This window comes from Cornus florida, unplaced genomic scaffold, assembly GCF_030987335.1.
Source record: "Cornus florida cultivar Cherokee Brave unplaced genomic scaffold, ASM3098733v1 CherokeeBrave_3.0.0_Hap2_Chr04, whole genome shotgun sequence".
In the NCBI taxonomy this organism is placed as follows: Eukaryota; Viridiplantae; Streptophyta; class Magnoliopsida; order Cornales; family Cornaceae; genus Cornus; species Cornus florida.
In genome coordinates this window covers 2,471,010-2,490,125 of record NW_026775574.1, presented here as the reverse complement: position 1 = coordinate 2,490,125, position 19,116 = coordinate 2,471,010, and the positions used below count along the sequence as shown (strand labels likewise).

Here is a 19,116-nt window from a genome sequence, read left to right as displayed (position 1 = left end):
TTTTGTGAAGGTTACAAGCCCTTTAATATGGTGTGTTAGTGGGAGTTTGTATTTATGTTAGTGGAAGACATGAGAGTTAAGTCTACTAAATACTATGTTAGTGGGATTAGTGGGAGTAATTGGTTACATATGTCTTAGAGCTTGCATAAACTCATGTACTATACCTATTTTATGTGGAGAGAAAAGTTGAATAAGAATAAGTTGGGATTAATTGAAATAATATATTTCTTCCTCCATGTCTCAGAGCTTTATTTTATGAACTTTATTGTAGTACATTAAAATGCAATAAAGTTACTTAAGGTTAATCTGTTTATTCTAGGGTCATACTTCTTTTTAAGCCATGTCATTCTTTCCTTCTTCCTATTTTTCCCTGCTCAGTAACCAACCATGTTATTCCTCACTGCTCCTCTTCTTGCGGATGCAACCACTTATATGATCATGTTTGAATGAATCTTGTTTCCGTTGAAAGTACCTAGTCTTCTTTCAATTATCTTAATTGCTATTTACACCTATATTGAAAGATAAAGGGTTTATGCTTTCACTATGTTATTGTTGTTACGATTGCTTTTCACATAGGTTGACTAACATTGTAGTTGGTTTTAGTTCAACTCCAAGGGGATAGTTTAATGGGAGTTCAAATTCCTTATGGGACGTCTTCATGATTTTTTTTCGATAATTGTCTAGTGTGGATTGCATGTGTCCGATGGTAGACGATGGGGTGTTTCTAACACCACAATCGTCACAGAAAAAAATATATTAAACAAATTAAACTGCATAGTTGAGTTATGGAGTTCAGGTTTAAACTATTAAATGGTAAAGACAAGCTTTGACCCTGAAGTCTGCATTTTCCGGATCATTTTCCAAACAGTAATCTTCTTGAAGAATTACATCGTGTTAGGAAATAAAATGTAAATTGCAGGGATAATCTCCAACGAATAAACTAAACAACACAATCCACATTTGCATTTTATTCTTCTGAGTTTTTTACAGTATTTTTCTATTTTTAACGAGGTATATGTGTATCATTTGTCTTGGTATAGTAATATGGTGCTGAGCCAATTTTGATGGCCATAGGTCAGGCTGTCGTATAAGTTGGTTATTACTCGTACAATTGCTCTGAATTAATGTATCCATTTAGAATGACTCCATTCATTCTCAAAGCTCAAGTACTGATCAATATAACTCCATTACATCGATTACTGCTTCTTCTTCTTCTTCTTCATTTTTTTTTTTTTTTCGCTGCTTTCGTTCAAGCTCATTAAATTTAAAATGTGATTTCTTTGTGCAGGAATGTAGCACGAAGTGGGATGACACGCAGCACCCAGTAACAAGATGGAGTTACAGCAGTAATGAGTAATCTGCCTTGGCCTGGACTTTGGTTCTTTTTCTTCCTCCCATCTATTCCTTCTTTTACACTTTTGTGGTTGAGTATAAGATTATGACCAAATATTCTTCACTGAGTTTGTAAGAAAGTAAAAAAGTCGAGGAAGAAAACTTGTGGACAAATTGGCATTCTTCTGACTTAGAATGTCATTTATCCCTCTGCTTAGAATCAGTAAGAAAGAAAATGGAGGATGTTTGAAGTTGAGCTAACCTTTTTTTGGCAGAATTTATTGGAGTGGCAGTGGTTGTGTGGTTTTGTAGGTAGCTTGTTGGCAGTCCCTTGTGTTGCCTCTCATTTTACAGTCTCTATTTGTAATCTGCAGCTAGTTTGATTGTCATTGGTTCAGGTTTGTCAATATTCTTGTAATCATATAAATATCATAGTGCTCATGATTGTGTCTTATTCATTTATAGTTGTTGTTGTTTATGATTATTCTTAACACATCAATGCTTTGTAGTGGAATTCATATGCATTGGGCATTGAGGTTGTGTCATCTTCAAGGTTCCGAATGATGGAAGCGTATAAAGCACTATGCTTGAAAATGAAGTGATTCGAAAAAAGAGCTTGTGCTCATACTTGGCCAACTTGTTTAACCTTGGTGAAGCTTCACTCCCCATCATTCTCATAGCTTGTGCCTGTAGTACTGCGACTGCTTCTGCATCGATGTCATCTCTCACAAGTAATTTGAGTATGTCTTTTAAATCTTAGCCTCTTTTATTGTTGTTGCCATTCTTTTTCTACTCAAATGAAGAATTTGAGACAAGGGTGATAGAGGCGTTGTCCTTTAAATCTATTATATGAAGCAAACAACACAATCCCACTTTGACATGGTGCATATTTTCCGTTTTAAAAGATTATGTGAGGAAAGTTTTTAATGATATAGGGTAAATAGAAAATAAAAAGATTAATTTTCTAAATGATCACATGAGAACCATTAAACTAGATTTATGAAGAGATGCAAAATAGTTTATATTTGGTAGAATGTATAGAACTGATATTACAAAATCTTCCTGAAAGGATAGGTAGAATGTGAAGGTAAAGAAAAACAATCGGAATGGCATCTAATAATTCATTGTGGAGGTTTTCAGTTCAAGCCTTGATTTAAGCAAATATAAAATATATCCACTAAGCATGGTTTCAGACTTTTGCTAAATTTTCAGGCTTTCCATAATATAATAATCCTGGACGGACGGACTTGGGAACTATATATATATATATATACAGGTGTATATGTATATACAAGTGGGCAAGTGTAATATTTATGATATATATATATATATAACAAATAATGTTAAATGTTATTATAATTCGGCCGTGGGACCCACATGCATTTTTAGTTATTAAAATGTAAATACCCACTCCACCACATGGTATGATATTGTCCGCTTTGGGCCTGAACTGGCACGGTTTTGCTCTTAGGCTTCACCCCAAAAGGCCTCATACCAATTGGAGGTGACACACTTACATATAAGCACTTCACCTTTCCTCTACCCAGGCGATGTGGGACTTTGTACCCATAGCTCGCCAGTGTAGTAGCCTGACAGTGTCTCTCGCACCCGTCCACGGCACACTCGCCTACAAAATCATCACAATCCACCCCCTTTGAAGGCCCGACGTCCCCGTCGGCACACTTCCGGCTGGGTCAAGCTCTGATACCATTTGTAATGACCCACTCCACCACATGGTATGATATTGTCCACTTTGGGCCTGAGCCCGCACGGTTTTGCTCTTAGGCTTTACCCCAAAATGCCTCATACCAATTGGAGGTGACACACTTACATATAAGCACTTCACCTTTCCTCTACCCAGGCGATGTGGGACTGTGTACCCGTAGCTCGCCAGTGTGGTAGCCTGAGCGTGTCTCTCGCACCCGCCCACGGCAATTGTGATGACCTTGTGGGCGGGTGTGTCATGGGCGGGTGCGAGAGACACTGTCAGGCTATCACACTGGTGAGTTACGGGTGCACAGTCCCACATCGCCTGGGTAGAGGAAAGGTGAAGTGCTTATATGTAAGTGTGTCACCTCTAATTGGTATGAGGCCTTTTAGGGTAAAGTTTAAAAGCAAAACCGTGAGGGCTCAGGCCCAAAGCGGACAATATCATACCATGTGGTGGAGTGGGTCGTTACAAATGGTATTAGAGCCTGACCCAGCCGGAAGTGTGCCGACGGGGACGTCGGGCCTCCAAGGGGGTGGATTGTGATGACCTTGTGGGTGGGTGTGTCGTGGGCGGGTGCGAGAGACACTGTCAGGCTATCACACTGGCGAGCAACGGGTGCACAGTCCCACATCGCCTGGGTAGAGGAAAGGTGAAGTGCTTATATGTAAGTGTGTCACCTCCAATTGGTATGAGGCCTTTTGGGGTAAAGCTCAAGAGTAAAAGCGTGAGGGCTCAGGCCCAAAGCAGACAATATCATATCATGTGGTGGAGTGGGTCGTTACATTAAAATGACCCCGTCATTTTACAGACCACATTCTCTCTCTCTGTTGCTACGTTTTTTCTCTCCCTCTTTGGTTTCTATTTTTTTTTTTTCTTTTTCTTACACTAAAGTCTTGATTTCTCCTTCATCATTAGGAATTTTTGGGTGCCGTTTGTGGCAAATCGAAGAGCTTGGCGAGATCTTCAAGTGGGTGTAAGCAATTTCAGTTTTGGTGCACTTTAGGGATTTCAAATTTTTGGCTCACTTTGGGGATTTTGAGGCTTTTCTACAATTAAGAAGTAGGGGGTGCTCTAATCCACAATTTCTTAGATTTCTTGTGAATTTTTCCCTTAATTTGACTCTAAGCATGCTTAATTTTAATTATGTTGATTATGTTTGTTGTGGTTGTTGGTATTTAAGGTGATAAAGGCATGTTATGTGTTAAATGAACTTATGAATATGATTAAATTCTTATGGTGAAGAAGCATGCTTAGTGTTGATGTATTATATCCTCTATGATTTTAAATTGCAATGAAAAATGATGTTGTAGTTATGAAAATAAATAATTTTATTTTATGCCTCATGTAATTAAGTTGTTGGATTTACGAATTGAAATATGTAAAATGCCACGATTTAGAAATATGAGAATGTGATATTGTGTAAAAATTTATGTTTTAAACATGCCTAAATGATGTGGATGATATGTACGAAAATTTTAAATTGTCATAGCATTGAAGGAATTGCATAATTCATGCATGGCCATTGGGATAATAAAGGGGAAAGTTTGTTTTAAAAACAAATGAAATTATTTTTAGAAAAAGTTTTTGAAAACCGTACGCCTAGGAGGCGCCTAGTGGTCCGTGGTGTTAGTGTGGTCTAGAAAGGAGTATGGTTGAGCTAACTAGGCCGGATGCGACGCTTTGGAGGTGCCTTGTGGTCGTGGATAGTTAATCAACCCTCCATTCGTGACGCCTTGGAGGTGCCTTGGGTCGGATTACACTAACGGTTTGGAAGTTGAAACGGTATTGTTTCGGAAATGGGGAGCGACATGGCATGATATTGCATTGGCATACATTGTATATTTGGTGGTTAGATGACTTGCGTATGTATTTGTTGATTATTATCGTTACTTTGCTTGTTTTTCCCGAGATATGATTCCGTTCTCTCATATCCTATTCGTTGTATGGATTCATGGGGTCGTAAGAAGTGTGTCTTAGACGCTTCCTACTGAGCTTTATGCTCATCCCAACGTTTTAACATTTTTCAAGTCACGGGAAAGAAGTGGTTGATGACGTTCCTCCACAGGTTTTGAGGGGTTAGTGGACTGTCTTGGCATATTTTGTAGTGATGATCTTATTTTATTATTATTATTATTATTATTATTATTATTCTAATTTTATTTTTTATTTTTATAAACCCTGGGATGACACATATACTATGTATTGACATAGGAAAGGATAATAATGTCCTTAGTTGACCTCGGGTTCGGGTAAGAATTCGGTTAGCGATTCGAACCCTTGGGTTCGGGTCGTTACAGCAAGCTTGCAAGGAGTCTAATAATTCACAGAATATAGATCTTTGATTTGCAGAAGATAGATATTGAATCAAGATAATATGTTTTAGGAGTGGTACACATTTATCACACTAACATTATAATAAATTACCAAAAATATATAATATATATCTTTGTTTAACTTTATTTTTTTGAACTTTATTATAGTAGTGATCTTTTTCCATCGACAGCTTACGAAAACCCACTGCTCACTCTGTCTGCTTCTACCTGAATCTCATCTGCTTCAACTGAATTTAAAACCTTGTGGCAAAAAGGAAAAGGAGAAAAAAATGATTTTGAGCCGCCATGATGAAGAGAACTTCAAACAATTATGTTAAGAGAGAGCTTGAAAATATGAATTGTAATGTAAAATTGATATATTGAATTGATGCAATGAAAATGTTATGTATTGATACAAGATTACAAACCTATTTATAGGTGAGGATTATGAGATTGGTGAATGGTAGGTGTGTTATGTCAATGGTGGTGTGCTACATAGAAGGATGGTGTACTACAATGTCAAGGATGGTTGTGTGCTACAAGAAGATGGTGTGTACTAATGTCAAGGATATGGTGTAATATATAATTCTAACAAATTATATGGCGGAAAATGTAAGTAGATATAATATTCGTTACTTAATTAAGGTCATCTATATGATCCTTCCTTATGACATAAGAAAACACATTTGATGTCTTTTAATTCATATATACTACTTCCTTGGGTAGCTTTATTTAAAATAAAATAAAATAAATAAATAAATAAAAAAACAACTGACATAAAGAAGAAATAATTAAATTATTCGTTATTATCACATTATGCTAAGAATGAATGGTAATTGGTTATATATTCTCGATGCTCTAATTATAATTAAGAAAACCATGCATAGGTCAAGCACTATGCTTAAGAATATTGCTATAATAAATTTCCATTTCCAATTTGCAATAAGAGAATATCTCAAATGTTTCATTTAGACAAGAACCAAAGGAGCAAAATCAAATACCTAAAGTAGTCATTCATAGGAGCTGAAATATATAGTTCATTGTTTAAACTAGATATGTGCGTGGGTGTATTCATGTGATAAATATATAAATATATATAGACATATATGTGTGTGTCTGTATATGTGTTTGGAGAGATATAGAGAGAGACTAACCATTTTAGAGAGGAAATTATCCTCCCATTTCATCTTTCTGGAACTTTCTCCGCACCCAAGCTTCCTTCAGTGCAACTGCCACTAGTAGGTTGTTGCAAGTATTCTCCACAAACTGAAACCATGCATACCTCCAAGACTTTTTGAAATGCAAAATGCCACAAATTGCCAAGAAGCCAACCAAGAAACCCGGTCCAATGGCAGTATAGATTGCCATTCGTTCCGTCTTATCTTCTTCATCTTTACTCTCAGGAACATGTGGATCATGATGACCAATATCAGACGAAGTATCACCATGGCAACTCTTCAAGATTTGTGGTCCGCAAAGTTGATTGTTGCCCATATAGATGGATGATGGATCATCGAGTGTTTGGAGTTGATTTCTTGTTGGTATTGGACCTGACAAGTTGTTGAATGACAAGTTCAAGTAGCTTAAGAAGTTCAAAGCGGACAAGCTTGGAGGGATTGAACCAGAAAGTTTGTTTGTGGACAAATCAAGTGATTCCAAAGCTTTCATATTTCCAATCTTCTCTGGGATGCTTCCATTTAGATGATTTTTGGATCCGTTGAAACTCCGCAGCCCAATAAGATCCATCAACTCTTCAGGAATCTCTCCAACTATCTGTTTGTTTGAAACATCTATAGATGTGAGAAATTGGAGTGTGTTAGTGTATTCAAGTTCAACTCCTTTAATGATATTTAACATTTTCTCTGTGTATTGTGGATACCGAATCTCTGTAAGTTCCGCATTGAGATTCGCAACCATGGCAGTGAAGTTGGCAAAGCAGCGAGGAATACTTCCACTTATATAGTTATGTGACAGGTCTAACACTTGAAGAGCAGAGAGGTGGCAAAGCTGCAGAGAAATATAACCATGGAACTTATTCGATCGAAGAATGAGAAATCGTAGATTAGACATTTCTCCAATCCATGATGGGATAATACCAGTTAATTTATTATCACCTAGATCGAGAATGCTCAGAGATTTCAAATTCTGCAAAGATGAAGGGATCTTCCCGTGAAACATGTTGTTGCGCAAATGTAAAGAATAAAGATATTGTAGAGAACCCAAAGAACTTGGAATATCACTATCGAGATTGTTATTCGTCAGATCAAGCACTAACAGTACATTCAAGTCCCCCATGCACCAAGGGAGTGTTCCTGATATTTTATTTTTCGAGAGATCAAGAATTTGCAGAGTCATCATCTTGCATATGTACTTGGAATTTCACCAGTCAAATTGTTATTTGAGCGACGAAGAACTTCAAATGTGACGAATATTTTCATCATCAAGAGAAAAATTTCCTGAAAGTAAGTTGTCGGACAAATCTAATTTCCTAACATCTGACATAAATGGTGTTAAGGGGCCCTCAAACTTGTTGGAATTCAAATATAGATACCGGCTATAGATAGAATTAGATTCTTGAAACTTGGGCAGCTTTCCACAAATCTGGTTGTGAGATATATTTAAGGTGCGGATACGAGAATACAAATTCTCAAACCAGTCAAGGATGGTAACAAAGATATTTGCATTGGAAATTTCCAAATCTTCAACACGTTTCTGGGTTTGAAGCCATGGAGGAAATTGGGGTCCCAATTTGCAGGAAGACATATGAATAAATTGGAGTTGAAAAGGAGGAACCCATTGGATGCTCACATTCATAATTAACAAGTTTGAGGACATGTCCAAGTGTACTAACCTTGTGAGTTTGGCAAAGTGAAGTTCACATAAGACACCATCCAAAGAATTGTCAGAGACATCTAACCACTCTAGCCTTGAAAGTTGTCCAAGACTCGAAGGAATGCTCCCATTCAACTGATTATCAGATGCAGATAACCATCTTAATGATGACAGTCTTCCAATTGATGCTGGGATTGGACCACTAAATAAATTGTCAGATATATAAAACACCTCTAGCATCCTAAACTCTCCCAACTGATTTGGCAGAAAACCACTGAACTTGTTTGATCCAAGAAGTAACTCCTTTAAACTTTTTTGGAGGCAAGTAGACGTATTTCCCTGAAAAAATGGTACCTCTCCGGTGAATTCGTTATTAGACAAATTGAAACTGTGCAAGCTGCAGAGATTCCTTATGGTGTTTGGTATTTCACCTTCTAACTCGTTGTCAGAGAGGTGTGAAGGACAGTAAGTTGTGTAAGATTGCCTATCTCACTTGGGAGTGAACCTTCAAAGTTATTAAACGAGAGATCAAGGACTGTGAGAGAAGTCAAGTTCCAAAGGCAAGGAAGAATTGGACCTCCGAAACTTACACCAGAGAGTCCCAAATGAACAAGGCTCCTCAACTCGAGAAGAGCTTTAAGCTCAACCTCTGTGCAGCTTACATTTGATTGATGATCATCTCTACTGATTTGCAACCCAACACCAACTCCCAATTCTATGAAAATAAGAGTGAATCAAGGATGGCAATCAAACCCTTGATTCACTCTTATTTTTTGATGTTACATAGACACTTCTTAGTAAAGATAGAATCTCTAGACCGGCCATATGAACTCTCTTAGGAAGAATTTGTGTTGTCTGATTGAAAAATTGCAGTAAAAAATATTGTTTTGATGACAGAAAATCAAAGTACTGAGATTTAGTAATAGTAATTTTTCAAAAAGTTAGTACGAAGAAATTGATCATTATTGGTCTACCTCATGGAACTTCATTTCTCAGAAATTTGATAGAGGAACCTTTGAGATTTATTATTAAATTTCTCTTTGTGTGTGTGGGTACCAAGTACACATGAAAAGCATTATTCTGTTCACTTTATTTTTTTTTTTCAGTCAAATTTCACTTTAAGAATTTCCTGGCCCATTGCTTTTTTCTGCTGCAAATTATTTTCCTTCGATTATAACTTTAGATGAAGTAACATAGAAAATGTTGGAGTCCAATTTCATACCAGTTGGCGTTTGTAATTTTAGATACAGTTATTAGTTTCAAGTGATTTAACAGTTTGTATCCCTTTTTAATGTTTCAAATAATCAGTTGTGAAAGGTAATTTCAAGAACAAGCATGTAAAAAACATTACATGCTATTATCTGGAGATTTCCTTTGATTGTAACTTCATTTTTCAGTAGTTTGCCAGAGGAATTCCCGGAGATTTCTCAACTCTTTCTTTGCGTGTGCGTGTGAAAAGCATTGTTTGTTCTTTTGAGTCAATGGTTAAAAAATTATATGCAGAAGAATCATCACCTCACTTTTTGTTAGTCAAATTTCATTTTAAGAATTCACATGCACTTTTTCCTTTCTTCTATTGCAAATCATTTTCCATGATGTGATTGTAACTTTAGATGAACAAGTAACATAAAAAGTGTCAAGTGTTCCAGTCCATTTTCATACCAGTCGGTCTTTGTAATTATAGATGTAGTATTAATTTTAAGTAGGGTTTCCTCTTAAGTGTAAAATAATCAACTCAATTGATAGGTATTTGGCTTTGAAGGTTTCTATGAACCACCATATAAAGCAATTTTACATGCTATCATCTGGCATCTGCTTTCCCCTCCAGCCCCTTTTCTGATCACCCATGCTTAGTGTCTTAGTAGCGACGAGTATAAGTAATATACATAATTTAATAGGGGCAATCTTACAATTTTAATAAAAATTAGGTCCATGCCTGTTTGTAGGCCTTTGTAATAATACGATGTTATACGGGGTATTTGTTCATTTTCATACCGGACTACCAATTGGCTTTTGTAATTATAGATCTAGTATTAAAGGAAAGGACTTGGGTAGAGCCCAAACCCACGAAAAAGGCCCAAATGGACTTGCAAAGAGAAATCAAGCAAATGATTTCTCTCATTTGGTTGCATTCCAATAATTATGGATGGATTGTCTGGATCGATAGACTTTCACGTATGGCTAAAGTACGTTAGTGTGATTGTTGTTGTTCTCAGTGTTGGATGTTATTTTTTTTTTTTAAATCTATGTTAAGGGTATTATTGTAAGAAAAAATCATGGTAACTCTGGTTTTTCTTACCTTAATATAGATAAGAAAAATGTCTAACTTCTAACACTAGTATGTTCAATATTAGTTATTGACGGTAGATAATTGCTTAAATGGAAAAATAAGTCATAATAAATGGGAAACATTTGTCAGCTATCAACCACTGAGCTAGCCCTAGCTCATAGGTTTTCCAGACAGTTTAAGTTGTTACTGTTATTTTTTAAATGATGAATAGCCAGCAGGTCGGATTTTAATATGTTTCGTTTATGCTCATAAGTGGATGATTAACTTAGAGTTTCAGCTTTTTAATGCAAAAAAGTCACTATTAGAGTTCCATATATTGTCATAGAAGCATAGGTGCCCTTTTAATTTTATTCTTCTTTAGTTTGAGAAGATTAGAAAACTTGAGAATTTAGATACGCTTATTTATGAATAATTATTTCATATACGCAGTTTCCTGGATAGACTTGGAAACTGATATGGATATATCATGTACCATAACTATCTTGTACATATACACATGTTTATCTATATGCAAGTGCCACAATGCAAGCCTGCAAGGAGTCTAATAATTTGCAGAATATAGATGTCAAATATTCTTCACTGAATATGTCAAGAAAGTAAAAAAGTCGAGGAAGAAAACTTGTGGACGAATTGGCATACTTCTGACTTAGACTGTCCTTTATCCCTCTGCTTACAATCAGCAAGAATGAAAATGGAGGATATTTGAAGTTGAGCTAACCTTTTTTTGGCAGAATTTATTGGAGTGTGTTGTTGTACAGGTAGCTTGTTGGCATTCCCTTGTGTTGCCTCTCATTTTACAGTCTATATTTGTAATCTGCAGCTAGTTTGATTGTCATTGGTTCAGGTTTGTCAATATTCTTGTAATCATATAAATATCATAGTTCTCATGATTGTCTCCTATTCATTTATAGTAGTTGTTGTTTATGATTATTCTCTACACATCAATACTTTGTAGTGGAATTCGTATGCATTGGGCATTGAGGTTGTGTCATCTTCAAGGCTCCGAATGATGGAAGCTTATAAAGCACTGTGCTTGAAAATGAAGTGATTCGAAAAAGAGCTTGTTTCTCGCAGTTGGCCAACATGTTTAACCTTGGTGAAGTTATTATTATTAGCTTTTTAAGTATTCTTTTTGAGGAATGCTAATTATAGTTGCAGATGTGATTGGTTAAAAAAATAAGTATAATTAATACATTCTTCTACTTTTATGAAGCATTAAAATCTTAATTTTATAAGACAATATTATCCTCTTTTATTTATTGACTATTATTTTCTTTCCTCCTTCAATAGTATATCTATATATATATAACATATGTATGTATATAGTTAATATTATGTCAATGCATTTTTTTTTTTATAATTAAATCATTCATTTATATAATTTAAAAATAACAAAAACTCAATTATACAATTGTACTTCAACTAATATTCAACCACTCTACTTCTCTCTTCGTTTCTCTCTTTACTAAATCATTCACTTAGAAACTAAAACTCAATTATACAATTTTACGTCAAAGAAAATTTAATTTTATAATTTACTTTAATTAAAATTTACACTTATAAAAATTCACGTCTAAAGTATAAATAAATAATATTTAATATATGCAAAATTCATTATCAATAAAAAGAGTACGGAAAAAAAGAAGAAGAAAAGAATGAATCCGTCGGTTTAAGGACAATTCAAATGAAAAATAAATAAATAAATAAAAGGATTTAATTATATACAATATATATGTAATATCTGTAAATTAAAAAGAAAAAGAAAAAGAGAAAAGAAAAGAATTTTTGGTGGGTCCCACCACTAAGCCTTAAGTGGCTAGAGACCATTTTTGGTCTCTCATATCTATCTCTCTCACTCAATTTTCTATTTCATTTTCTTTTCTTTTTTAACCCAATTTTTGAGGCAAGATTTCTTCTTCGTTACTTGGCGGATTTAGGTGTCGTTTGAGGCAAAACGACAAGCACGACGAGCTCTACGTGCTAGTACCAGAAATTCCAGCTTTTGGTCCTCTTTGGGAGCTCGAATTTAAGAACCAATTTCTAAGAATTTTGCTCATTTTGAGGTAGGGGCATCTTAATCCACTCATTTCTTGTTCTATTGTGAATTACACCTCCTTGTTGTGTCAAACATGTTTAATTGGAAGTTAATTGTATCTATGAATGTATGAATGATGTCTAGAGAATTTTCAAGAAATTGTTTCATGTGTAAAATATGTTTAGATGTTGTTTTATCATGCCCACTATGGTTAACATGCTGAAAATGACTAATGAGAACATGTTTATTTAGATTGTGCCAAATTTCCCATTGTCATAATATGGAGATTATATGTACATCCATGCACATGTCATTGGGATGCATGAAATGGGAGAATTTTTCTTGAAATGAAAATGGGGGAAATTTTGGGAGAAGAGTTTTGTCAAATAGTTTTGATAAACACGATCGCTGCGGGGTTACCAACGGGCCGGAGGTTAATATAGCCTAGAGGGGACTAGGGAGTCGCCCTAGCGTGGTTGAGCTATTCGGGCCCCTCAATGACGCTGCGGGGTTACCAAAGGTCTAGGGACGATAGCCAATCCTCCTCTCGTGTAGTGGCGGGGTTACCAAAGGGCGGGCTGTATTAACATTTGAAAGTAATGGTTTGGTGAATGAAAATGGGGAGTGGCATTAGCATGCATTGCATTTCATTGCATTGCATGGTTTATAATTGGAATTGACGTGCATATTGTTTTAATTCCCTATATTGCATGATCCCTATTTCCCATTGGCTTATGCTTTGTTTGGATTCACAAGGACACAAGAATTGTGTCTTAAGTGTCACCTACTGAGCTTTATGCTCACCCTACTATATATATTATTTTTTTTCAGGTCTTGGAAATGAACCGGTGGACAACAATCCACCTTAAACTTGAAAGTTGTTAGAAGGTTGTTTGCTATTTTGTATTTTGACCGTTTTATGTATATTCATAGTTGTGGGAATGAACTAAGTTAGTATTCATGACTTTGTAACTTAAGAACGAACTTATCTTTTGTTTGATGTAAATGAAACTAATGGAATAATGGTATATGTTTCCATGCAATTGTATCATGTAATCTTAATCATGTATTTTAGGACTGTAATTATGATAATTTAGATTAATTGGTGTGTGGATGTTTCACCATGAGAGGAACTATGTTGAGGTATAATGAACGGATGAATGAGATGCTGGATGATATTATGTGTTTTGTGTATTGGGACAGGTTGTTGAAGGCCCATTTTTAGGGGAGGTTGTGCCGAATTTTTTTTTTTTTTTTTTGGCATCAGATAGGGTCGTTACAATATATTTTATATATACACAAAAGAAAAGAAAGAATATTAATCAATAAATAAAAGAGGATATTATTATCTTATAAAATTAAAAAATTTAATGTTTCATAAAAATAAAAATAAAAATAAAATATTAATTATAATTATTTTTTTAACGAATCACAAGTGCAATTATTGAAGGAGAGTCGCCGCTGCGTATGCAGTACACATCAATTTGTCTTTATGATTCTTCAACCCACTGTGACACGGCATTGTCTTGTCAACTGAGTCAAGTCTGATTCTACTCTCCATCTGCATAGCCATTTTTACCTTCTTAATTAAGAGCCACATTAGTTTCGTTGCGTGCTCTGAGGTCTATGACCGTTTCGTGTTAAAGGGTCTGCAACTATTAAAGTCATGCCATGAAAGCCTATGCGTCTGCTAAAGGGTCTGCCACTATTAAAGTCATGCCAGTGTTTTTGCTATGATCCAAAACTGAAATTATATTTGTGTGTTTAACGCAATTTCAAAGATTATTTGGTAATATAAATTTGTTACAAAATTTTGAAAAGTAAAAATATAAAAGCATGTTTGATAAAAAAAATGTTACACGTTTCACAAAATTGAATGAGTAGTTAAAAATGTCATTTTAGAAAAGAAAAGAAAAATTTAGCAGTGCTTTGTAATAATGCGAAAATAAATAAAAGTATCATTTTTATACTTTCGATTTTGACTTTAAATTTAAAAGCACTTCGGTATTATTCAAATGACAGCAAAACGTTATCATGTTTTATTTCGCTACAATATATCAACAAAACACGAAACAAAACTATTAGCCAAACGTGACCTATGTGTTTTGAATGGAATTGGATATGTTGTGTTATAAGATTATTGAAGCAACTATTTATTTATTTTTGAAGTTATGGCTTTACATTTATTTCAGACTTACCAAGAAATTACTGGATTATGACATGAGCTTTTAATGCCACAAAGTCATATAGCTTGTCAATTTCATGAAAGCCTACATGCCTATGTATTATCTGCATCTAGATAGTAAATCCACTAATAATATGCCTACGTTCAAATTTTTATTTTTGTGAAATATTTTTGTTTGCCGTTTAAATTTCAATAATACTGTAAAATATGTCAATTTTACCACCAATATAAATGAAACAATTTTAAACGTTTTGATACGTTAATACATTGTGGGTCATCAACCTATCAACACGAATAAATTGATATGTGTCGTCACCAACTCAACCGTTTTGCTTTCCTAATACAATTTTAATTCTATATTTTTTTCAAATATAATTTTTTTTTACTAAATTCAATATCTTTTCGCTTGGAAGATTCTTCTTTCCCCTTCGGTGAAAGAGCAGATTCGTCTTTTTCTTCTTAATGACGTCATCCTAATTAAGTAATAAAATATATATATACACACACTTTGTGAAACATAGATTCTTATAGATCTTTGTGGATAATTTTTATTTTTTAATTTTTTAAAGATCTTTTAAATTTTGTTTGTATTGATAAATATATATAGATATTATTTTGTTTTGTTTTTGGAAATTTATACACCTTTGATTTAACGAAAAAAAGAGAGAGTTTATATACCATTTAGTGATAAAACGAGTCGAGAACACTTTTAGGATTTAACTATGTCTATAAATGCATTATGTCATATTTTAGTCTTACTTAATTTAAAATTTTAATTTTAATAAATTATACTTATGCATTTATAAGTTATCAAGAAAAGATGGGGAAATAACAAATTTTTATTTATTTATAGATAAAAATAGTTAATTATTTGAATTATAATTTTATTTATTAATTTGTGATGAATTTATGATATCATAGTTATTGATTAATTATATTTAATTAATTCTTTTCTTTCACAGTTAATGTGATAGTGTCAATTTGTAAAAAATCACAAGAGTGAGTATTCCCATGACTTCTTGTATGCAAAATAGCTTCGTGGAGAATGGAAATGTTGAAGATTGAAATGTAAGTGTACTCCAAACAAGAAATTATAAACCTATAGGGCAAGACTTGTTGATTTCTAAAGCCCCTGGTATCTATTAATCAGATTGTAGCTAGCATTCGAAGCCAAGGTTCGCAGCAACATCTCTTTTGCTTTTTCAATAGTAAATATGACCGACATATTCGTCAGCATTGGCTTTATGGAGTATTAGTCAAGTCATGAAGGGTCATTATGTCTTCTTTGCTCCAAAATCTTGTAGACTTTGGGAGCGTGCTGCTACCATTTCGTGTGCTTAGGTTTTAATTAATTGATAGCTCTGTTTTCAGGAAGGTGCCTTGTCAGGGACTTGATTTTTCTAGTCTTGAAGTTGATTTATTTATTTTTCCGCGGACAATTGTAGTTTCGGACTTATTAGCATATTTCATAATCTACCATGGATACATGATGGACTCTCTCGTCCTACATATGCATCAAATATGCAATAAAGTACAAACAAAACGAGCCGAGCCGAGTAAAGTAAAGGCCTGTTCGAGCTCAGCTCAGTAGTATAGCAAGTGGTCGAACTCGACCTAAGATCCTACGAACTTGATTTGGTACCGTCCACTAGCATTTCCAACTTCGGTCGAAACTCTTTAAAATCGCACATATACATACAGAAATTTACAAACAAATTAAACATCTAAGCATATTTATATGCATGCTTGTACCTAATCGTTTCACTGAGTTGTAATCTCGATCATCACTATTGATCTCCGATTTCCCTTACTTGTTTCTATTGTTATAAGGCACTTGCAGAGTTTCTAGTCGATCATCAACACAATATGAGAGAAATGAGAGAGGATGAGTTCAGATATTTGAAATTAGCTGAGTGTGTGAGTCAGAGAGCTAACTTTCAGGCTTCAGCATTGACGGAGCGTAGTCGCCGGGTAGTTCTCTGACAGTCGGATGGAAGCTTGATCGCTTGGATAAGGCTAATTTTTGTTGCAAGGGATGAAAATCTCGATCATAACATTTTCAATTAAGATTCTCGCAACCCGTTATTTTCTCCAAATCTTTTTATTCACAAAACATGAGAAAATAAAATTTTCACTTCTTTTCATTTTGCATTCCTATTTTATCCTAATCCAACAATTTCATTCATACTTTCAAACCAACAATAACTTGTCGTTTGCAACAATAACTTGATTAGTGCCTGATATTGAATTAACTTGATTAGTGCCTGATATTGAATTAACTTGACTTCTACTCCTAATTGTTGTTTTCCATCCTATATGGTAATCAAATGAATAGTTATAGTAATAGTTTGCTAGGTTTGAATTAATTGAAAACTCCATCATATTATATGTATATATTATTATTCTACTATTTATTTTATTATTAATTTTTTTATAAAATAAGGACAGTTTAGGTAAGTACAAATATTTTTAGTAACTTTTATACTGTTCAAATTATAACATGATATTTTTCTATAATTTTTTTGAATAAATTTTCAAACAAACCAAATGTATCCAAGAAAATTAATTTTGTTTTCATTAATTTTACTTCACTTTTCTTTTCATTTCTTTTATTTCTTTTCTTTTATTTTCTCGCTAGTTCCATCTAACCAAACAGAGCCTTTTATCCTATGAAGTAACAATCAACCAAGCTGCCCAATTGAAGTAAATTCTGGTGAGATATGAAGCTTTGTCTAGGCAATTGGTGAACTTTGATAAATCTAGTGCCTTCTTAAGACTGCTCAAATAAACGACTCATATTCACAATACTCGAGAACTCTTTTGGTGACCATCTAGCTTATAATATGTGAGCCTAACAAGCTGAGTCACGTGATTTTGGGATTTGGTTTGTTTTATTTTATTTTATTCCCTTAAAGCACGAATATGGCACCACAATACACGCATTATTTAAGTCAAGAAAGCGAGATCTCAATGACTTACTTTCTAGATCCCTGCAAACGCCACTATGCCCCTCGGAGCGATTTGGTTTGTTTATATAACAAGCTTCTAAAATATTTTTAAACTTGAATTGTTACTTAGAAAACAAAACTCTAGCCCTTGCTAAAATTAGCCCTGACCGTCCCTGATTAACTTTTTCACTAGTAACCCCAACAAAAAAGCAGATTATAGCTCAATTGGACTGTAGTCTGTACTCTACTTACGCAAAACCATATATGAGCAGAGGCATATTTAATAATTTATAGAAGGAACGAAATTGTCACACCCCATTAAAACATATCAATTATCATCGTATATATTTTGTCCAGAATTCCCTTTCTTGACCTTTATTGCAGTGCACCTCGTGTATAGCAGAAGAAAATCCATAGCTAACTCTTGAGTCTTCTCTGCTTCCACTGAGTTTGCTACTTATTTGAAACAGTAATTCAGGCCTGAAGTTTCCGAATCAACATAGTCATTATTTGAAGAAAGCAATAATATCTACAATTATAATTGAGCTGCATTTGGCATCATGGAATATATTCTTCAAAAGCAGAGAGAAAAAACTAGTTAAAGAGTTTGCTCATGCATGTTGTTATATATATATATATATATATATATATATATATATATATATATATAATTAATATATATATAGGTTTGCTCGAACTCTAACACCATCTCAAATTTATAGTCATGCATGTTGTTATATATATATATATATATAATTAATTCATATGCACATTATATATACTTGTATGCTCAAAATTCCGTTGTAACATTTTATTTTAGGCTCATGACACTGTGTTTCTATGTCCCTACAAATAGAAAAACGTGGATATGAAACTGCTCTACTTAGTATATGCATATAAACGCAAAGAGAGACACACGTACAAATATGTAATGTGTATGATTGTACATTGAAGATAGAGGGATAGAGGTCTGACCATTTGAGAGAAATTTATCCTCCGAATTCAACTTTTGGAACTTTCTCCGCACCCGAGCTGCTGTCACCGCAATTGCCGCCACTAGTCTGTTGTGGATGTTCTCCACAAATTGAAAGTATGCATACCTCCAAGACTTCTTCAAATGCAAAATGCCACGGATTCTCGATAAGCCAACCAAAAAACCAGATCAAATGCCAGCACAGAACTAAATAAATTCTGTTTTTTTCTCCCCCTTTACTCCCATCAAATGGTTTATCAACAAAGCAACTCTTCAAGGTTGGGGGTCCGCAAAGTCCACTGTTTCCTATGTAGCTGGTATACTCAAACGTCCCGAATTGACGTTCAATTGGTATTCTCCCTGACAGATCATTGAACGACAAGTTTAGCAAGCTTAAAAACAGCAACTCGGCCATGCTTGGAGGGATTGGACCAGAAAGGTTGTTTCTGGACAGATCCAGAGATTCCAATTCTTCCAAATTGCGAATCTTCTTTGGGA

The 19,116-nt window shown here is 34.4% G+C and overlaps 2 protein-coding genes across 2 annotated transcripts in view; one reads left to right on the top strand and one right to left on the bottom strand.

The window, feature by feature from the left end:
- LOC132304609 (microtubule-associated protein 70-1-like) overlaps positions 1-1,390 on the top strand; it is a 29,505-nt gene extending 28,115 nt beyond the window's left edge. The window contains exon 5 of the mRNA XM_059802361.1: positions 1,289-1,390. Within this exon, the coding sequence (XP_059658344.1) occupies positions 1,289-1,328 (40 nt within the window). The 3' untranslated portion in view covers positions 1,329-1,390. The remainder of the gene's footprint in view (positions 1-1,288) is intronic.
- Positions 1,391-6,525: 5,135 nt separating this feature from the next.
- Positions 6,526-7,710, bottom strand: LOC132304608 (receptor-like protein EIX1). The gene has a single exon (XM_059802360.1). It carries the CDS (start codon positions 7,708-7,710, stop codon positions 6,526-6,528), a length of 1,185 nt encoding a protein of 394 aa, XP_059658343.1.
- Positions 7,711-19,116: the final 11,406 nt, after the last annotated feature.

Excerpts from the sequence above, each read along its gene's own strand:
- LOC132304608 (XM_059802360.1), bottom strand. The coding sequence starts at position 7,710 with ATGACTCTGCAAATTCTTGATCTCTCGAAAAATAAAATATCAGGAACA.